This window comes from Phocoena sinus, chromosome 10 (genome assembly GCF_008692025.1).
Source record: "Phocoena sinus isolate mPhoSin1 chromosome 10, mPhoSin1.pri, whole genome shotgun sequence".
NCBI lineage: Eukaryota > Metazoa > Chordata > Mammalia > Artiodactyla > Phocoenidae > Phocoena > Phocoena sinus.
Window position 1 is genome coordinate 29452263 of NC_045772.1, and position 21350 is coordinate 29473612.

General features: G+C 36.0%; 1 protein-coding gene across 2 annotated transcripts; it reads left to right on the forward strand.

Annotated features, from left to right (window-relative positions):
- The first annotated feature begins 12292 nt into the window (after positions 1-12292).
- LUM (lumican) lies at positions 12293-21092 on the forward strand. 2 transcript variants are annotated; one of them, XM_032647219.1, is made up of 4 exons: positions 12381-12508; positions 14322-14439; positions 14909-15796; positions 18817-19646. In XM_032647219.1, exons 3-4 carry the CDS (start codon positions 14929-14931, stop codon positions 18969-18971), a joined length of 1023 nt encoding a protein of 340 aa, XP_032503110.1. In that variant the 5' UTR covers positions 12381-12508; positions 14322-14439; positions 14909-14928; the 3' UTR covers positions 18972-19646. The 2 variants fall into 2 exon arrangements, with proteins under 2 accessions (XP_032503109.1, XP_032503110.1); XM_032647218.1 differs by lacking the exon at positions 14322-14439 and having other exon boundaries at positions 12293-12508; positions 18817-21092.
- The last annotated feature ends 258 nt before the right edge of the window (positions 21093-21350 follow it).

The window sequence follows — 21350 nt, forward strand, 5'->3', positions numbered from 1 at the left end:
AGCATCATAGAGGATTGATGGGCACACAATCCACCCCAGAGATAAGAGGCCACAAACTCAGGAGCCACAATCTCCAGTGCAGGAGTTCATCAGTGAAGATACCAAGGAACAAAAGAACCACCATACCAATCCTAGTAGCTGCTCCTTCCCTTCATCAGCCCCTGTAACCAGGAAGATATATTAAGTTCCACACCCAGATTCCATCCTGTAGAAGATAATGTTGAGGGAGTTAAACTCTGGAAAGCTAAAGAGACAATCTAAATTGAAAGAGACTATTTAAATAGATAGAGACTAACAAAATGTCAACTACTAAGCTCAGATGTCCTACCATCTAGTGTTGGTGGAAGGGAGATTAAACAAAAAATTTAAAAAATAAGTATTGTAATTTTCTTTGTCCATCTGAATTCCATGCGTCAATTTTCAATCAACACAAAATGAATAAATATTCCATGACTAACTAGCTTCTAGATTTGCCAGGGCCTATGTCTGGACCAATAGGAATATTCCTGAAGACCCTGAGTCTTTTAACATCTTCTCTCCTCAAATTTGCATTATTAATAGACTGAATAGATAGTCATGAAGAAAGCTATGATGACGTCTTCGCTTCCTCTATGGGTCTTTCTGATTAACTAATCCTGAACTTCCTCCATTGGAGTCACACGTTTTTCACTTAAAAAAAAAAAAAAGGCAGAGACATTCTCTCCCTAAGACAACTGATAAGGCACAGGAATTTCGAAGGGGCTGTTTAATTAGCACAGGGGAATATAAGAAATCAGGCTTTTGGAATCTAAGGTCCTGAGGAGAAGATCATTTCAATGGTACAAAGTACAAATAATACAATCAGAATATTTATAACTGTCCTACACTTATTGTACAATAGCACAAAATAGTACAAATGCCTGATATTAGCCTAAGGCCTCCAAACTTAGGGTGATGGTATCTTCCACTATACAGAGAAGCAAACATAGAGAAGCAAAAATAGAGGAATGAATAGAACATAACTTACTTTCATCTGATTATCGTAATTACTTTCGATGTTTGTTAAAAATGTAAATGTCATAGTACACACATTCAATTAGGATCTCCAAGAGACATTTCTTGGGAATCTGTATTTTTTTTTAAAGTTCCTTGAATGATTTCAATCAACAACCAACTTTGGAAATCATTAATTTATTTCAAAATTTGAGTTATGGACAAATCTAACTAGAGAAGGCAAAAAACATGATTTTTTTAATACAGAAATATTTAAATCAACAAATCATTGCCAAGATTACTGTAATGGATCTGCCCCATTTTCTTCTTGGAAACTTTAGAAAGACTTTTATTAACATGGTAATTTCATTGTTGTGCAAAGGAAGAAATTGGGCATCGGTTGGAATATAATAGGTTTGGATGAGTATCTAAAAATATATATTCTGCAGATGGGAAGCTTAGAAGTACACTAGAGTTTTCAATATTGAAGTAATTATCCTAAAAAACTTTGTGGTTTATGAATAAGTCAACTACAACTTATATTTTAAAACCCCAGAGCTATTTTCTAAAATTCTCTTCTGAATCTTAGGGGAAACCATATAGCCTTGGAAAATGTGTATCATCTGAAAGTCTATTAACTACTTAATCTTACAGGTCAACCATTTCCTTGCACATGTAATAGAGGAAGGATATTTGGAATGAAGGGTAGATATTAAATTTCATGACCAAAGCTTTCAACATTAAAATAATGAGTACTTATACCATCTGCTGTTAGAAGTCAATTTGTTTTTAGTGGAACCTGTTTTATAATGAGTCAATATGATGTCATTTTCAAAACATGACTTTGGTACTAAAAATACACTTCAGGATTATTTAAGTTTTCAAAAACTTTATAGTCATACAATATGCCTCTCATACAATATGCCTCCTGGACTCCTAGGAAAGTGTTCATTTTTAAAAAGGTTAAGACAAAAATATTTTTAATCTTTTATGCTATTTGTGCATAGTTAAACCCTTGTTTAATTTAGCTCCTTGGAAAACGATATGTTCTGAACCATCATAGAGTTAATCAGAAGAAAAAGGAATTTATTTTGAACTTTCAGTGTATATACAGACCTTCTATTCATGAATTCCGTCATGGGAAAGCAGTTGATTCCCAAAATTATAGGCTTCTTCCACCCTTCATACCTTTCAAAAGCTTTCCCTCTGTCCGGAATTATGTGAACTATTCTCCCCTTGGCTAACCCCAGCTCATCCTTCACTGTAAAGGTTCATCTTGATTTTCACTTCCCAATGTAAAATCTTCTTCAATCAATCAGGCCTGGTTCAGCTGCTGCTACTCTCTCTTATTCTTCCCTCTGTAGAAGCATTTGCCATACAGCGTCATAACTGCATGCTTATTTGCGTCTTTTCCACCTCGACTCTGTGCTTCTTGAGGACAGGGGGCTGGTCTGTAGTGCAATATGGTGCCTAAGTCTTTATAGATATTTATGTGTGGACCAATACATTAATAATTTGGTTGGTATTTATGTGTGGACCAATAAATGAATAATTTGGTTTTCCCTCAAGAGGCAAATCAGAATTTTTCTGTCTTACACTCATTGTATAGGTTTGTATTGATTTTAATTTGAATTGCATATTGAAGAGTAGCTCCATAAGATTTTTTTTCAGTGCTTACAGTCTTTAAAGTTCTTAATTAAGTTCCAGCTACAGACATTAGAAGGAAATATTTTTATGCAGTTAACTCATTCTTTGATTATACTGAAATTATATGTACTAAGTTCTATCCATTTCCATGGCCACCTCTGTAGTTCAAGTCATCATCTTCAATTCTTGTCTGGACTAATGCTGCTGTGTCCAATTTGGCCTTTCGGGTTCCTCTTGTCACTCAATTACCTACAATTATTAGCATCCCAAAGCACTTGAATGAAAATCTAAAATGTATAGTATGGACTGACAACCTACATAACCTGGTCATCATTACATAACCAATTGCAATTTCCATGCCACTAAACTACCCAGCTTTTATCATCGACCCCTCGTTAAAAAATTCTGAAATCTCTGCACTAAACACTCTTTGCTCCACTTCTTCATATTTTCCTACCCAGTTTAAATATTTGTTTATCCAACAGGCAGTCTTTCTCTGCTTTCCAATGCTTGTAGTCTCTTTCATTACATCTTACTAGTTTACCTTATAATACTTTTGATAAGTTGTATTTTTAATTTGTTTTTGCATGTTTAATGTAAATATTAGTATAAATATTAATAATTTATGTCTATTTTTATATGTTTTAGCTTACCAAAATAAACCACTGTATGCTTACAATGTTCTAAGTAATGTATTAACTCATTTAATCCTTTTACCATCGCCCGTGATGGTGGTAATTAATTCTATTCTACAAAAAGGGAAAATGAGATTTAAAGAGTTTAAATACATAGAGTTTATATACACAGAGTTAGTTGCAAAGCAGACAACAGAAGAGACAGAAGCAAAGATTCCCATCTCAGGGAATTTGCTGCTCCTACACTATGCACCACCTTCTATGTCACTCTCTTTCGTACATGCTGGAAGTGGTGGACCTCCATAACAGTAATAATAGCTAACAATCATTGAGTGTTTACTGTCTGCAAGAAATTTTTCTAAAAGTTATACATGCATAACTCATTTAAGGTCATGAGTAAAGCTTTGCAAAATAGGCACCATGACCTTTCCAATTTTAAAGATAAGCAAACTGAGGCGAAATGAATTGCTCAAAATGAATCAGCAGATATGTTATAGAACACTCTTAACTGCTAGAACGTATTGGGTAAACACACACACACACACAGATTAATAAGGGATAGAAGGCGGCAGAATGCCTGATGTCATCACGTTTTTATGCTTAGTTGTCATAATATAATCTTGATGTATTTTTAAAAATTTTTGTATTTGAAATGATTATTACACTTCTTCCTATTTCACTCCACTTAAATCCAATTAATATCTATAATCATGATATACATTATATTAGACATATATAAACTGTAACAGCTGGCAGACATGCTTCACATACAGTGGCTTGTATCTGTCTTGTGAGCTTTAAAGGACATGTCAGAGAAACTTCTAGGTTGAAACTTTGAACTTAAAAAAAAACTATAATGTCATGAGCACATTCCTTGTGCTTTACCTACTTTCATGAAAAATAAAGGGAAGTTAAATTCTTGCTTATCCTGTACAAAAAAATCGAAATCCATATCAGCACTGTAAATGATAGTATTTTTGTATCTTCTAGGTTCGGTTGGTTCAGTAATAGAGAAAAGATAATCTGGAGAAAACTAGACCTGAAAAAAAGATTAAAAATAAACTATTTAAAGTTCTCCAGTGGTTAGAGTGGAATCATATTCCACCATGATTCTGTCATGGCATGGAGTTTTCAAAAGTTAATTAATTTACTGTACAGATTCAGTTAAAAGCTAGAGATTCACAGTTACAAAAAACCACTTAGATAAATGCTAAGACAATCTATCCTTGGATGTCAAAATACAATATTGTAAAGATGTCAACTTCTCCTCGGTTGAGTTATAAAAATCAGTGTGACCTCATTAAAATCCAACAGTATTGTTTTTGCTATAAAAATGTAAATGAGAATCCAACTGAAAAAATAGACAAGTTGAGAACAACAAGGAGTATTCTTGAAAAGTATTTCATTCACTCAACAAACATATATGGAGGACCTGTGCCAACCCTAAGGGACCAATAAAGTCTTTATTCTTGTGGAAATGATAGTTATAAAATACATTGCTAAAAAATCAACAAACAACCTAAGATAATTCCAGAGAGTGGTAAATGCAACAAACGATGATATGTTAAAGCAATAGAGAATAAGTGAAGGCAAGTCCCTGACCCCCTCAGTTTGGGTGGTAGAAAGCCTGTCTGAGGCAGCTGAGACCTAAGTGATGAGCAGCCCACAAGGAAAAGGTCTCAGGCAGTAGTTCTCAAAGTGTGGATCATGAACCTCAAGACTTTCAGAGAGTTCACAGTGTAAAAATTATTTTTATGATAACATTAAGATGTTACTTGCATGTCTCACATTAATTATCTCAGAAGTGAAAAGCATTTTTTCAGAGGCAACATGACATGTGGTATTGTCGTTCTGGTGGCTAATAGACTACTTGCTTGTGTTTACTTGTGCTTTCTAGAATTTTCTATAGTCATACGGATAGAGTATGAATGTTTTTTTTTTTTTTTCCAGTACGCGGGCCTCTCACTGCCGTGCCCCCCGCCCCAACCGCGGAGCACAGGCCCCAGATGCGCAGGCCCAGCGACCATGGCTCACTGGCCCAGCCGCTCCGCGGCATGTGGGATCCTCCCGGATCGGGGCATGAACCCGTGTCCCCAGCACCGGCAGGCAGACTACTCTCAACCACTGCGCCACCAGGGAAGCCCGTGTGAATGTATTTTTAGAGATTAATCTAGTTTGTTCTCACTAACAATACTGTTCTCCTGCTATTTCTCTTTGTTTACACCTGCTATCCTTTCTCTATGTAGCTGTTATTCAGTAAATATTTTGAAATCCTCAAATTGTGTGTCTATAAAAGTGAACAAAAAGAAAGTAATTATACTTTGTGGTCTTGTTTTGCAATAATACTTAAAAATATTGTTTTTCAAAAATGTTTCTAAATTTTAAAATTTTGTCTAAAATTATTAGTATTTTGAAATGTTTTATTCTATGATGCAATAAAAATCAATATATTCTTCCTGGGATTGCACATGTCAATCCCAAACTCCCAATATGTCCCTTCCCCCACCTTCCCCCCCCATAACCATAAGTTTGTTCTCTAAGTCTGTGAGTCTATTTCTGTTTTGTAAATAAGTTCATTTGTATCATTTTCTTAAAGATTTTGCATATAATCGATATCATATGATGTTTGTCTTTCTCTGTCTGACTTACTCACTTAGTATGATAATCCCCAGGTCCATCCATGTTGCTGCAAATGGCATTATTTCATTCTTTTTAACAGCTGAGTAATGTTCCATTATGTATATGTGCCACATCTTTATCCATTACTATGTCGATGGACATTTAGGTAAAATAATACAAATTGGAAAAGAAGAAGTAAAACTGTCACTGTTTTCTGATGACATGATACTATACATAGAGAATCCTAAAAATGCCACCAGAAAACTACTAGAGCTAATCAATGAATTTGGTAAAGTTGCAAGATACAAAATTAATGCACAGAAATCTCTTGCATTCCTGTACAATAATGATGAAAAATCTGAAAGAGAAATTATGGAAACACTGCCATCTACCATTGCAACAAAAAGAATAAAATACCTAGGAATAAATCTACCTAGGAAGACAAAAGACCTGTATGCAGAAAACTATAAGACACTGATGAAAGCAATTAAAGATGATACCAACAGATAGAGAGATATACCATGTTCTTGGATTGGAAGAATCAATATTGTGAAAATGACTATACTACCCAAAGCAATCTACAGATTCAATGCAATCCTTATCAAATTACCAATAGCATTTTTTACAGAACTAGAACAAATCATCTTAAAATATGTATGGAGACACAAAAGACCCCGAATAGCCAAAGCAGTCTTGAGGGAAAAAAACAGAGCTGGAGGAATCAGACTCCCTGACTTCAGACTATACTACAAAGCTACAGTAATCAAGACAATATGTAGGGAGGGTAGGAGGGAGGGAGACGCAAGAGGGAAGAGATATGGGAACATATGTATATGTATAACTGATTCACTTTGTTATAAAGCAGAAACTAACACACCATTGTAAAGCAATTATACCCCAATAAAGATGTTAAAAAAAAAAAAAAGACAATATGGTACTGGCACAAAAACAGAAACATAGATTAATGGAACAAGATAGAAAGCCCAGAGATAAACCCACACACATATGGTCAACTAATCTATGACAAAGGAGGCAAAGATATACAATGGAGAAAAGACAGTCTCTTCAACAAGTGGTGCTGGGAAAGCTGGACAGCTATATGTAAAAGAATGAAATTAGGGGCTTCCCTGGTGGCACAGTGGTTGAGAGTCCGCCTGCCAATGCAGGGGACACGGGTTCGTGCCCCGGTCCGGGAAGATTCCACATGCCGCGGAGCGGCTGGGCGCGTGAGCCATGGCCGCTGAGCCTGCGCGTCCAGAGCCTGTGCTCCGCAACGGGAGAGACCACAACAGTGAGAGGCCCCCATACCGAGAAAAAAAAAAAAAAAAAAAAAAAACGAATGAAATTAGAACACTCCCTAACACCATACACAAAAATGTACTCAAAATGGATTCAACACCTAAACGTAAGTCCGGACACTATAAAACTCTTAAAGGAAAACATAGGAAGAACACTCTTTGACATAAATCACAGCAAGATCTTTTTTGATCCACCTCCTAGAGTAATGGAAATAAAAACAAAAATAAATGGGACCTAATGAAACTTCAAAGCTTTTGCACAGCAAAGGAAACCATAAACAAGATGAAAAGACAACTCTCAGAATGGGAGAAAATATTTGCAAATGAATTAATGGACAAAGGATTAATCTCCAAACTATATAAACAGTTCATGGAGCTCAATATTAAAGAAACAAACAACCCAATCCAAAAATGGACAGAAGACCCAAATAGACATTTCTCCAAAGAAGACATACAGATGGCCAAGAAGCACATGAAAAGCTGCTCAACATCACTAATTATTAGAGAAATGCAAATCAAAACTACAATGAGGTATCACCTCACACCAGTTAGAATGGGCATCATCAGAAAATCTACAAACAACAAATGCTGGAGGGGGTGTGGAGAAAAGGGAACCCTCTTGCACTGTTGGTGGGAATGCAAATTGATAGAGCCACTATGGAGAACAGTATGGAGGTTCCTTAAAAAACTAAATATAGCATTACCATATGATCCATCAATCCCACTACTGAGCATATACCCAGAGAAAACCATAATTCAAAAAGACACATGCACCCCAATGTTCATTGCAGCACTATTTACAGTAACCATGTCATGGAAGCAACCTAAATGCCCATCAACAGACAAATGGATAAAGAAGATGTGGTACATATATACAATGGAATATTACTCAGCCATAAAAAGGAATGAAATTGAGTCATTTGTTGGGACGTGGATGGATCTAGAGACTGTCATACAGAGTGAAGTAAGTCAGAAAGAGAAAGACAAATATCGTATATTAATGCATGTATGTGGAACCTAGAAAAATGGTACAGATGAAACAGTTTGCAGGGCAGAAGTTGAGACACAGTTGTAGAGAACAAACCTATGGACATCAAGGGGGAAAACCGCGGTGGGGTAGGGATGGTGGTGTGCTGAATTGGGCGATTGAGATTGACATGTATACACTGATGTGTATAAAATTGATGATTAATAAGGACTTGCAGTATAAAGAAACAAACAAACAAACCAAAAAAACAACTAATACTAAACTTTCTTTGGGTTATTTGTATGGAAATATGTTCATATAAATGTTTCAGACATTACATGAAAAAAATATATATATATATATACACATCCATATGTAAGGACTCTGCAGACGAAAGATAGTTCTATGGCTCATAAGAAATGCTAAAATTGGGCTTCCCTGGTGGCGCAGTGGTTGAGAATCCGCCTGCCGATGCAGGGGACACGGGTTCGCGCCCTGGTCCGGAAAGATCCCACATGCCGCGGAGCGAGTAGGCCCGTGAGCCATGGCCACTGAGCCTGCGCGTCCGGAGCCTGTGCTCCGTAACGGGAGAGGCCACAACAGTGAGAGAGGCCCGTGTACAGAAAAAAAAAAAAGAAAGAAAAACAGGAATGCTAAAATTAAGAATGGTAAAAAGATTGATGTGAGGGGAAAAAATAAACTTCAAATCCACTCCTTTATTGTCTAATTCGAAAACATAAGCCACCTACTAAAATGGCATTTTCATTTAAAATGTGTCTATTGAGATAAGCAGAACAGACAGATTAGGTACAACCAATGTGAAGAATAAAATTCCATTGCATGTGACAGTGCTTTGCAAATTATAAAAGAAAGGAAGTGTTCGTTGTAATATTAAAAAATAACAACTACATTATGGTACCTCTATATAATAGAATTTAATGCAGTTAATTAAAATGACATTAGAGAATAATAGTTAATAATATATATATAGAAAAGTATCCACAACTTACTGTTTTGTGAAAAAGATTATAAAACTATAAACATAATGTTGTAATATTTTTGTGAAAACCGATGTCTGTTGGTTTGTGTGTGTACATAGTCACACCCTAAGGAAAATCACCCAAAGACAGTTATCTCTGGGCTAGAATATATATTTTTATTTTTCCCCTCTAAGTATTCTCCAAATGGGCTAAAATTCTTATTGTCTTATCTTCCTCTGCATTTTCTAAATATGCCAAAACACACTACTTTTATGTCACATATAATAAGAAGAGAGTTGAGTCTGAAACCTCAATGTATAGAATGATAAAAATAGAACTTTCTCCTCTATTAGCAGGGAATTGTCATTATAGCTCATCCTATTCTATGCTCTGGGATGACTTCACTTTCATAGATGCACAGTTGTATCTCACTGCATACACAGAGCTCTGGGGAACATGGCATGCAATCCAACCACCACAAAAGGAAAACAATATTGCAGCTCATTTGGATGGAGTACTCTTACCACATTATCTTTAGCTCTTCATATGAGAAAAAAAGACCAGCAGCAGAACTTGTGGAACTGGTTTCATAGAACCCATCATTAGATGATCTCTGAGATTCATCCCAATTCTGTGGTTCTATGACTCTACGAAAAATAACTAATAATAGCTATAAAATATTATGCATTTAAATGTATTAATCACTTATTTTAAGCCAAGTCCTACATCAATGGCTTTATACATGTGTCCTTTGATGCTCATATGTTTTCCTACAGAAATCATCACAGCCATTTTAAAGACGAAGACACTAAAGCTATCAAAATTACATACTTTTTTCATTTTCACTCCTGATAGGTTGCTTGAGAAAGTTTCTAATCTATATCTATCTTTCCACAAAGTCTGGGCTGTTTACTACTTTCCGACTACTACTTTTCTGTCCTACTTTTCAGAATGCTTATGACAGAGGGAACAGTCAAGTTGCAGTGAGCCTGGGGGCTTTGAGAAGTCCAAGGTTGGATTCAGACCAGGTAGGTGAAACAGTCATAATGTTCCTCATCATCCTTGCTGGTCTCAAGTAACAGTGGGAATCCAGTTGATGGGCTGAGGGGGCAACTTAATCATTTTAACATGGATTCTGATGAAATCTCCAACATCCATTACCACAAAGGACCTGATTTCCATTCACCAGGATGGAAAGCTCCAACCTCACCCAGAAGCTCTAACCTGTGCACACGGGCATGTGTGGGAATGTGCATGTGGTATACAAAGGAAGAAGTGATGCTTAGCTAACTTTTTTGCCATTTGAAAACTATTGGCTGGTTTATATTTAAGTCTTTTCTAAACTGCTAATAATATTGCCTAGAAAATATTTTAAACTGATTAACTACCTTGTCTCAGCTCCATCCTGTCCACCCTCTTCCCAGTGGGTGAAGATGCTCATGACTTTGTTCTTCCATTTAGTTGTTAGGTGACTTTTAGCAAATTATTTAGACTTTCTGAGTCTCCATTTTTACTTCTTTGAAAATGTGAAAATAATACTTATATGGATTTTAAAGCATGAAATTTAAACAGAAATATGTGAAAATTCTGAGAATAAAGCATAGAATAAAGGAGATACACCATAAATATTCATTTCATTTCTTTCTAGTGGGCCCAAGCAATATGCTTTAAAATGTGCAACGTTATCCAATTATTGGTCTCACAGAACTAATTTTATAGAAAAAGGTATATGTGGACAATATCAGTTTCACAATGAGGCAAATCCAACTTAGTGCATTTAAACTTTATTACAGATACCACAACACATTTATTGCTCATAAAGAAAAATCCTTGGAATATATAGCTGGAACTTTACACACAAAATCTCAGATTATAGAATTTGACACACAAGGTTAATGCTTAGAATTGTTTTAGCTGTCTCTTACAATGAGCCACTAATTATATGTGATTGGTCTATTTGTCTTTCTCTTCTTGATTTCTTCTAAGTTTATTCATGTCCTCTATTGTAAAACTGAGGCCTTTCTAAAATTTTCTTAAAATGGTATGCTATGAATCACCTTACCATTCTATGAATTACTTTCAATAAGATTATCTTTTGTTTTTTTAACAGTTCTCTGACAAAAATGAGACATTTACACTAATTTAATTTTTCAGGCAAATGCATCAGTGACCACAGAGATTAAATAACTTTCAACAGGTCTCACAGCTAAAAAGTGACATATTTAAGCTATTTTAAAAGGGAAAAATCTTACAATGTGGCAACTTAAAGTATCCGATTCTAAGAGTTCTTATGAACGTGAGGAAATGAAAATTTTGGAGGGAAAAAATCATATAAATAAAGCTGATACAATCACAAAATGCAATAGACAAGATATTGAGTAGATCTCTCATTTTCTAGAAGCATGCATCAGGAAATGATAAGGAAAGATATACCAAACCAGGCCTTTAGGAGATTACAACTTAGCATAATTTTTAGTTTTGAAAAAATATTGCTAGCATGCAAAGACAGAGTGAAAAATAATTACTTTGTGATATTTTTAGTACACATTTATTTCTTTCATGTTCTTTTATGTTTTTTGGCAATAAGCCATAGAATACTCTCCCCAAGTAAGGTTTTGGATGAATTCCTAAATTAAATCCACAAAATAAGAAACAGGCAGAATATTACTGATTGATTCCAGACCTGAAGAGCATAAAACGAGTCTGTTTAACATAAGTAAACTGGAAATGTTGTTGCTTATCACTTGTATCAGAGTACAAATGAAGCATTTAAATATTTTAGAAACTAATGTAAGCTTCCCCCTTGGCTAAAAATTGAGTCCAAGTAAATCAGTATAGATTTCACGAGTAATGAGCAAAAGTGATTCAAGTCTTCTGAGTCTGCTCATTTGCATTTTCCTGAAATGGTTTACTCTGTTGATTTATGAGACCTTTAGATGAACATGATAGTTAGCTGAGAGAATTGCATTTAATTGTTGTCACAGCTATAGAAGAAAAGGGCTTTGTAAGAGAAATGTTATCACTGGAGATGCCTCATTTGCAGCAGTACTTAATTTGGGATTAAAAGCTATGGTATTGGGGCTGGTTCAGCATGTATCTCTCTCTTATTCCATAGGGAGCGAGCTGGGCTGTCCTTGCTCACCAAGTCCACCTGCACCTCGTTAGAGAGCAGAATGTTTGCATGCCACACCACAAGATCCCCACAATGACATAACTCCATTCAGAGACTGGCGTGACTGGGCTGGGTTTCCCCCACTCAGCTCTTGTATCACTAAGAATCTGGCAGCCAGTTCCGTCCTGACAGAGTTTACAGCATATATTGGTGGATTCTTGTCCACCAAGCAGAGCATCTGCTTTAAGAATTAACGAAAGCAGTGTCGAGACAGTAAGGTAAGTGCTGTTTTAACTATAGCACTGGGGATGCTGACTGTTTGGGACGGTGTTTATTGTAACAGGAACAGAAAAAATTCCAGAGCAACTTTGCCAATTGCTATTCAACAGCAAATCCACAGTTTTGAGCATTTACTTTCACATTTTGCTTAATATACTTTCCATGATTTATGGATTTGAGATACATTTTATACAGTCTATAATGCCTTACTTAGCTAAGGAAGTTATAAAAAGTTTCAAGGTTGGAATGAGAAAATTAGACACAGTGAAAAAGTATGGCATTTAAAATGTTTGCTATTTCATGCTAATTAGTTAAATATGTTAGGATTGTTAGAACCTAATTTTGGAGCAAAGAAGGGCCATTTCAATCAGTCATCAAAATATTTTGCCACAAGTATGTTGTTATAATTTGTTATAATTTGCCATAAACGTTTTATGCTGTTATAAAATGTGAGCTAAAGGATTATTTATTTCTATTTTGTTAATTTTAAAGATTTGGATTGTGGATGTATGTCTTAAGAAACAGGAACATGTTTTAAAGAAATTCTGGTAAATACGATTTACTTTTGGAAAAAAAAGCATTTTCTTCATAGCCACAGGTATTTGAAAAAACTGGGGGACAGTAAAGCGTGGTTTTGCTTCATAGTGGAGTCATTATACGGTTACAGATTCTCTTTGAATTCAGAGCCCTTGTTTTGACTCTGCCAAAAAATATGGAAGCATTTTCCATTACTATTCGCACTATAGTTCCCATGTGTAGTTTAGTGTATACTGAATTAAACTAAGGTGGAAGCTTATTAATGAAGTAAGAAAAATCTTTACAACATTAACATGATTGTAACTCGTAAAGAATCCTATAATTACATTAGCACTATGTAATAGATCTCATGGCCAAGTCCCGTCAACTAAATTAAATGACTCCATCATAATCTTAGAGAATAATTTACAAAGAATCTTGCTATGTTATTTCAGTTATAAGAGTGACTCTAACAACGTTTTTGAGTGTTTCATCTGCTAAAATAAAGTGCTTTATAATTCCAAGTTAAAGCAAAGCATAGATGTTTAAAATTCCTGATAGTAGAAAATCCTGCTTATCCCAAACTATCTAGATCCAAAAGCTTGTACCATGTTTTTCACAGGAAGAGATTTTATTTTATGGTATCCATTGGAATGTGGATACTGCTTCACATTAACAATTTCCCTCCCAGAGTTACCAATTGCTCAGCTATAACTCCTCATTCTACAAATGCCCAACTGTTATATCCTATTTGCCTTTACCTAAATTGCTGACCCGGTGCTTCCCCAAGAGATTGAAATGTACTTCTTTGAAGCTCTCCTTAGAAAAAGTTCATATGAGAAGATCACTGTTACAAATTGTTTTTAATTTATATTCTCAAATTTATCCTTTCCTACATGGCTCTTAATGCCACTGTTTAATACAGACTTTCCTCAGTTCCACATCTCTCCCACTTCCATTCAGTGAAAACACTAAAATCCAGATAAGCAAACCCTGCCTTCTTAAATTTTGACGTGAAGAACGTAGACAAATTGTGAGTGATTGAAAGAAAAACATTCATTCAAATCTTTGAAAAGAATATCATTCTCTACCAGTTAGATCTCTTTCTAGGTTTAAAAAATGTTTAGAGTTTGTGACATTTCCTTGATGAATAAACATTAATTTTACTAAACCTAATATACTAAATATTAATTTTCAAACACAGTTTTGTAATTTGCTTAAAAGCATAGAATGTTAAAACAAAAGGTGAAATAATATGCACACACCCCCACCAAGACTTCTGTTCACCTTCCTCAGAATCAACAACCATAAAGACATTTTTAAAGGAACGTGCCACGACTGCCACCACACCCCCTCCACACACACAGAAGACCAGCTTTCCTCCAGACAGCATCACAGATTGCCCACGTTTTCAGTAAGGATCTACTTAATGAGACATTTCAATGATGTTGAATGGTGGGGTAGAGGGTACAATTTACAATTGTCTTCTCGTTTTCATTTCTTCTGGTTTTGAAGGTATTCTGAAGCAGTGTTCTAACATGGTGGTTAATGGGCACCTCCCAGAAACCTCTTGCAGGAAGATATTTAATTAAGGAAGGACCTAGAGAGGTTGACTGGGATAGTTAGGCCTGGCTCGCCCAGAAGGGGGCGCATGTGAATGCAATCTGCCCTGGAATCTGTTCACTTCCCCATCCGTTGTAAACATACATCCTTAACCTACTCCTCAAATGCAAATTAACAAGGCATCATTAGTGCAGTAAAAAAAAAAAAAAAGCACTATAAAGTAATAAAATTCACATTTGCTAATGCATTTTCTTTCTTCTTAGTATACTTTTCCTGAAAGGATACTATTTTATAATAATACATGTTTCCACTTTATTTAGGATTCAAAGCATTTGCCAAAATGAATCTAGGTATGTTTCCTCTCCTCTTGACATTAATTGGCTGTGCCAGCGGCAGCTACTACTATGAGGATTATGATTTCCCCCTATCGATTTATGGGAGATCATCACCAAACTGTGCACCAGAATGTAACTGCCCTGAAAGCTACCCAACGGCCATGTACTGCGATGAGCTGAAATTGAAAAGTGTGCCAATGGTGCCTGTTGGAATCAAGTACCTTTACCTTAGGAATAACCAGATTGACCATATTGATGATAAGGCCTTTGAAAATGTAACCGATCTGCAGTGGCTCATTCTAGATCATAACCTTCTAGAAAATTCCAAGATAAAAGGAAAAGTTTTCTCTAAACTGAAGCAACTGAAGAAGCTGCATATAAATTACAACAATCTGACAGAATCTGTGGGCCCACTTCCCAAATCTCTGGTGGACCTGCAGCTCACTAACAACAAGATCTCGAAGCTTGGCTCCTTTGATGGACTGGTTAACCTGACATTTATCCACCTTCAACACAATCAGCTGAAAGAGGATGCTGTTTCAGCTGCTTTTAAAGGTCTTAAGTCACTTGAATACCTTGACTTGAGCTCCAATCAGATGACCAAAATGCCTTCTGGTCTCCCAGTATCTCTTCTAACTCTCTACTTAGACAACAATAAGATCAGCAACATCCCTGATGAGTATTTCAAGCGTTTTAATGGATTGCAGTATCTGCGTTTGTCTCATAATGAACTGGCTGATAGTGGAATACCTGGAAATTCTTTTAATGTATCATCCTTGCTGGAGCTGGACCTCTCCTATAATAAACTTAAAAACATACCGACTGTCAGTGAAAACCTTGAAAACTATTACCTGGAGGTCAATGAACTTGAAAGTAAGTAGAAAGCTGTGCCTATGATTGATTGATGTTTCCTCAAGGTTTTAAATGCCTAAGTTGTGTGACACAAGTACTGCATCTGGCTCCAGTTAAAAAAAATGAAAATGCCAACAAAATATTTCTCTAGAATATGGAATTCTAGCTTAGTTATTTATCCAATATCTGGTTTTGCTTTGGAGTGTCCAGATAAGAAACCATTAAGGTCATAGAATTTAAGCACTCATTTCTTCAAATGTAATACTCTGGGCTAATTAATCCTGCTGTGTTATCTCTTGATTTTTATCTGTTTATTATTTGCCTCCTTCATGACTTCGATTTGTGTCTACATTTATTTCTTGACAAGATGTAGCTGAGGGAGAAATCAACAAGTCCACAACCAGCAGAGGCTTTTACAGAGCCTCTGCTTGTCCCCAGAGCAGCCCGTGTACACTCACGGTCTCCTCTGACATCTTTACTTGGGACTCAACATGTTACTCCGCTATCATGACCATCATCTATCTCTGTTATCACTGTTATGGTTGGTGTGTATGGTCTTCATGGTGTTCTTATGAGGACTGTGAGAAAGTTTAAGGAGGAATATGATAAGGGTTTGGAATATTTTTTACTAGAATTACAAAGCCCCTTCTCTTATACACAACCCTTCACCTCATTTGATTTTCCCACAGTTTCTCCTTCCTTTCTCTTACTTCCAGAGTTTATTTTTCATTTATCTACTGGGTGGGAGTTTGACCTATTCCACTTGAGCTGCTTATGTACTCTTCTGGTCTCCTGGGACATTTTTCAATTTAAGCTATAAAGATTCATATGGGAAATTGACATTCACCAATCCCTACCTTATTCTTTAGTGGAAGTTGGAAGCAGAAAAAAACCTATAATTCACAGATGAAGTTTTTAAAATGAAAACTCAGGTGGGAAACACTGATTCACATAGTAAATGATTTTATAATAATTTATTGAAATTTTAAAATAATCTATTGAAATTGAACATCTTTATATTATAAAAGTTGGTTCCCTTGTCATACTGGGTAAGGATATTGGCACTCATCTGAAAAAAAAATGTCAGTGTGCCTTATTAATATAATTCTGCAATAGTAGTTCTGTAGTTCTGCAATAGTTTCATGTAACTCCTAGTAGGGCTGGGGCTACTAGTAGGGCTCCTAGTAGTAACTCCTTCCTTCTCATGAAGGAGTCCATGATTGCCAACTCTGCAATGCCATGTGTTCTTTCTTGTGTCTGCAAAGTTTGTTTGTCATATAATACACAGTCAAGCTATCAGAGCTAATCCCTTACAGCTGTTTCCAGGGCAAAATTCACTATGTGGCAATATATGGTCCCACATTATAAACATTTGTGGTCAGGAGGAAGGATACTCAGACAGGCCAAAATGCTAATGGGACGTAAGATGTTTGAGGGCTGAAGAAATCCATTAGATTTTGTGGGTGGAGGTTAGCTGCAGAAGCAAGACTACCTCCTACTCTGAGACAAGAAAGGGGAGAGATATAGATACAGGGGCATTTGAAGGTGGAAAAAACAGTTTTCATTGTATGAGTGAAAAGGGAAGAGCCAATGTAGGAGATGGGACAGATGGACTCTGCGAGAAATGCCAGCAGCTGCTCGGTGCCTAGCTGAGACTGAAATCCCAATGCCCAGCTCATATAGTCATTTGAAAGTGAGTAGTTACCTTTCTCCCTTCCTTATCCTTGACACTTAGGTTTACATATTTCAGGAATTCTTGCTGTGTGACTTTGCATGTGTGTCTTCAACTTAGTTTATCTTGCCGCATAATAATTATGCATACCAACTGCCCACCTTCTCTTAAGGTAATAAGAGTCCCTTAATGTTTTTCCAATACTAGGAAATACCCAGCCAAAAACAATTTGTCATATTTCAAACTTGCAACTTTAAGCGTTAAGCTAGTCACAGATCTTCCTAGTGTAAAGCAATTTAGAAAACAGAAAAAATTAAAAGGACGCCAATAATTATTTAGTACATAGTATGTGCTAGCACTGTGTGAAGTGCTTTACATACCTTAATTAATGTAATCTTCATGCCACACAGTGTGATAGATATATCTAAAAAGAAGATCTGATAAATGTCTCAGATGGTAAACAACAGAGGTAAAAAACTAATATAGACCTAAACCCATGTTTTTTCCATTGTTCCATACTTCAGAGGCAGATACCATAACCAAGAACCCTGGCATTTGACAGATGAGTTATTTAAGACAACATCTTAGAGGAAAGGACTGCAGTGTGTTTGGGCTTCCACTGAAATCTTTGTTAGCTAGAGTTGAAGAATGAAAGAAAATAACACGATACAGGACCAGATAAGGTTAATCTGAAATACACTTGGGCAACCATAGGCAGTTTCTATATACATACACAGACCATGCTATCCAGTAACCATCTTAGTGTCCATTAAAAATTAAATCAGTTGTTCATTTGTGGCAGCTTTTTGACCACAGAAGAAAAGGGTATGAGCTGAGATGTAGGACATTCCATGATCTGGTTTTTGCTTTGGAGTTTTGAATCTTTGTCATGAAGTGCGGTTGTTGGAAAACTGTTTAGAGTTCATTTATTTAACCCCTTTTATTTTAAGAGGCAAAAACCCAGAATACTTACACTGGTGAGATTGCTCATATAACAGCACCAATTTTAGGTTTCCTCAGGCTAGACTTAATATTTCAAACTAAAGCTTAGACAATATGACACATTCACTGAGTGTCCTTCTATAAGCAAGTATTTCTAAATCAAGAACTTAAATAAGTTCTCTTCCTTGAAACATTTCATTATATCTTCTGACCTACCATAAGTATTCTTTACTAAATATTGCTGGGCTATTTGGTAGTCTGAAATATTCCTTTAGTAGTTCCAAATTCAAAGGTACATCAAATAAGTGGGAAAAAGTTTTATTGGATATTATTATAGATTTGAAAGTTTTTTAAAATGATGGTTTCAAGCCCATGTACTAAAAAGAAAAAAAAAACGATTGAAGTGTTTCATTCTTTAATTTTCCAGAGTTTGAAGTAAAGAGCTTCTGTAAGATCCTGGGACCATTATCCTACTCCAAGATCAAACATTTGCGTTTGGATGGCAATCGCATCACCCAAACCAGTCTGCCACCTGATATGTATGAATGTCTACGTGTAGCAAATGAGATCACCGTTAACTGATATCTACTAATTCCAATTATATTGAGATATATCCTGGAACAGCAGTTTATGGTTATGTTTATTTGTGTGTCAGTTTTTATAGTATTCATTTTTTGTTGCTGTTTATTACTTCCATAAATTTCAAATTCTGAGGGAAAATGTTTTGTAAACATTTTACTACTTTTTTAAAAGAAAAGATGAAAGGCAGGCCTGTTTCATCACAAATACAGACACACACACACACACACATAGACAATAAAATTAATGCTTTATTTGTAAATTTAGTGGGTTTTTTCCTATCTCCTGTCAAATGATGTGAAAAGCTTTCTACTGGTTTCGTGGAAGTCAGCCAAGTTTTATAATTTCTAAACCTTAACTTAATGTGCCAAAAAGCATGGATTACATGCATATGGATGTTTACTGTCTTGAAGCAAATTATCTCAATGTTCAAATTTGTTTAGCTGAAAAATAGATGGTAAATTTTGAGACAAATGATCTTGCAAATTAGACAAAATTCATGAAACCACATACAATTAAAGCAATATTTTTAGTGTTAGGAATATATATTTACCTAGTGAAACTTTTCTTTTCTAGAATTATTTTTCACTCTAAGTCATATGTATGTTTCTTTTTGATTATTTGCATGTTATGTTTAACAAGCTAATAGCAAAATAAAACATAGCAAATGGCATCACTGTGTTTGACTTCTTGTGAAATTCATAACTCTCCTATAAAAATAGATAAAATAATAGATTAGAATTCAAAAAAGATCTCTAGCCTGAAATATTTTACTTATGTTAAATAGAATTTTTAATTAACTAAATTATCTGCTTCTAGCATCCACCTGTAAGGAGTTTTTAAACACATCTTACAATATGTACTTAAAAGTGTGCAGATCCCAATTGTGTCCTACAGTTCAACTCAGTTCTGACAGTATGTGCCTGGAGATAGTGTCGGATTGCACAGGCTAAGGGTTCAGTCCTACAGGACTGCCCTCCCTCCCCACTTCAGATGCCAGTTGAAAGTCCAGATTGTTACCTCCACTTCTGACCAACAAGCTATACATCAGGGGTTCCCAAGACCCTGTCCTGGACTTGAGGAATTTGCTGGAGCAGCTCACAGAACAGGAAAACTCTTTACTCACTAGATTATTCGTTTATTATAAAATGATACAACTCACGGGGGACTTCCTTGGTGGCCCCGTGGTGAAGAATCCACCTTGCAATGCAGGGGACACAGGTTCGATCCCTGGTCGGGGAACTAAGATTCCCACATGCTGCTGTGCAACTAAGCCCACGCGCCACAACTGCTGAGCCCACGCGCCTCAACTAGAGAGCCTGCGTGCCGCAAACTACAGAGCCCACATGCCCTGGAGCCTGCGTGTCACAGCTAGAGAAGAGAAAAAAAACGCGCACACCACAACTAGAGAGAAGCCCATGTGTCACAATGAAAGATCCCGCTTGCCGCAACTAAGTCTCAAAGCAGCACTCCCCCCAAAATAAATAAATGAAATAAAATGATACAACTCAGGAACAGCCAGATTGAAGAGATGCAAGGCAAGGTATGGGGAAAGGGTGCTGAGCTTCCATGCCCTCTCCAAGCATGCCACCCTCCCCAAATCTCCACAGGTTCACCAATCAGAAAGCTCTCTGAATCTTGTCCTTTGGGTTTTTATGGAGGCTTCATTTCATAGCCATGACTGATTAAACAGTCGTTGGCCATTGGCAATTGAACTCAATCTCCAGTACCTCTGCCCTCCCAGGAGGTGAGGGAGAGCGAATGAAAGTTCAGACACTCTAATCATGTGTTGGATCTCTTGGCAACAAGCCCCCCATCCTTAGGTTACCTAAGAGCTTTCCAAAATCACCTCATTAACATAATAAAAGACACCTTATTGCTCTTATTCAGGAAGTTCCAAAGGCTTTAGGAGTTGTGAGCCAGAAACCTTGGACAAAGACCAAATATATATATAAGAAATATATTTTGATCATCTGAATAACCAAATATATATTTCTTATAAATCACAATATTACAGTATTTAAATCTCACAACTTCCTTGGATATTTGTCATTATTTCCATTCCTGTTGGTTTTACAGATTTATATGCAATGATATTATATCAAATAAAAAGCAGCTATAAGATCTCAGCAGTCACTAGTTGGTTGTAAGCAAAAACGGCAGATAACTCCCAGGACTGAAAATGTTGAATGTATATAAAATTTTCAGAAAATGAGATTTAAAATATCACTTTACATTGAAACCACTATATTTGTAACATAACATTAGAATTTATAATACAGAAAAAGTATATCCATGATTCCATACAATGGGAAATAGTAAGGCATATAATTTATAACTTCTACCTACCTAGTTAACAATAAAGCATATGTTTGGAGCCAA

Bases quoted from the DNA above. Each gene is read 5' to 3' on its own strand.
- LUM (XM_032647218.1), top strand. From the start codon at position 14,929: ATGAATCTAGGTATGTTTCCTCTCCTCTTGACATTAATTGGCTGTGCC. The intron at 15,797-18,816 runs GTAAGTAGAAAG...TTAATTTTCCAG, and splicing joins GGAGGTCAATGAACTTGAAA to AGTTTGAAGTAAAGAGCTTC.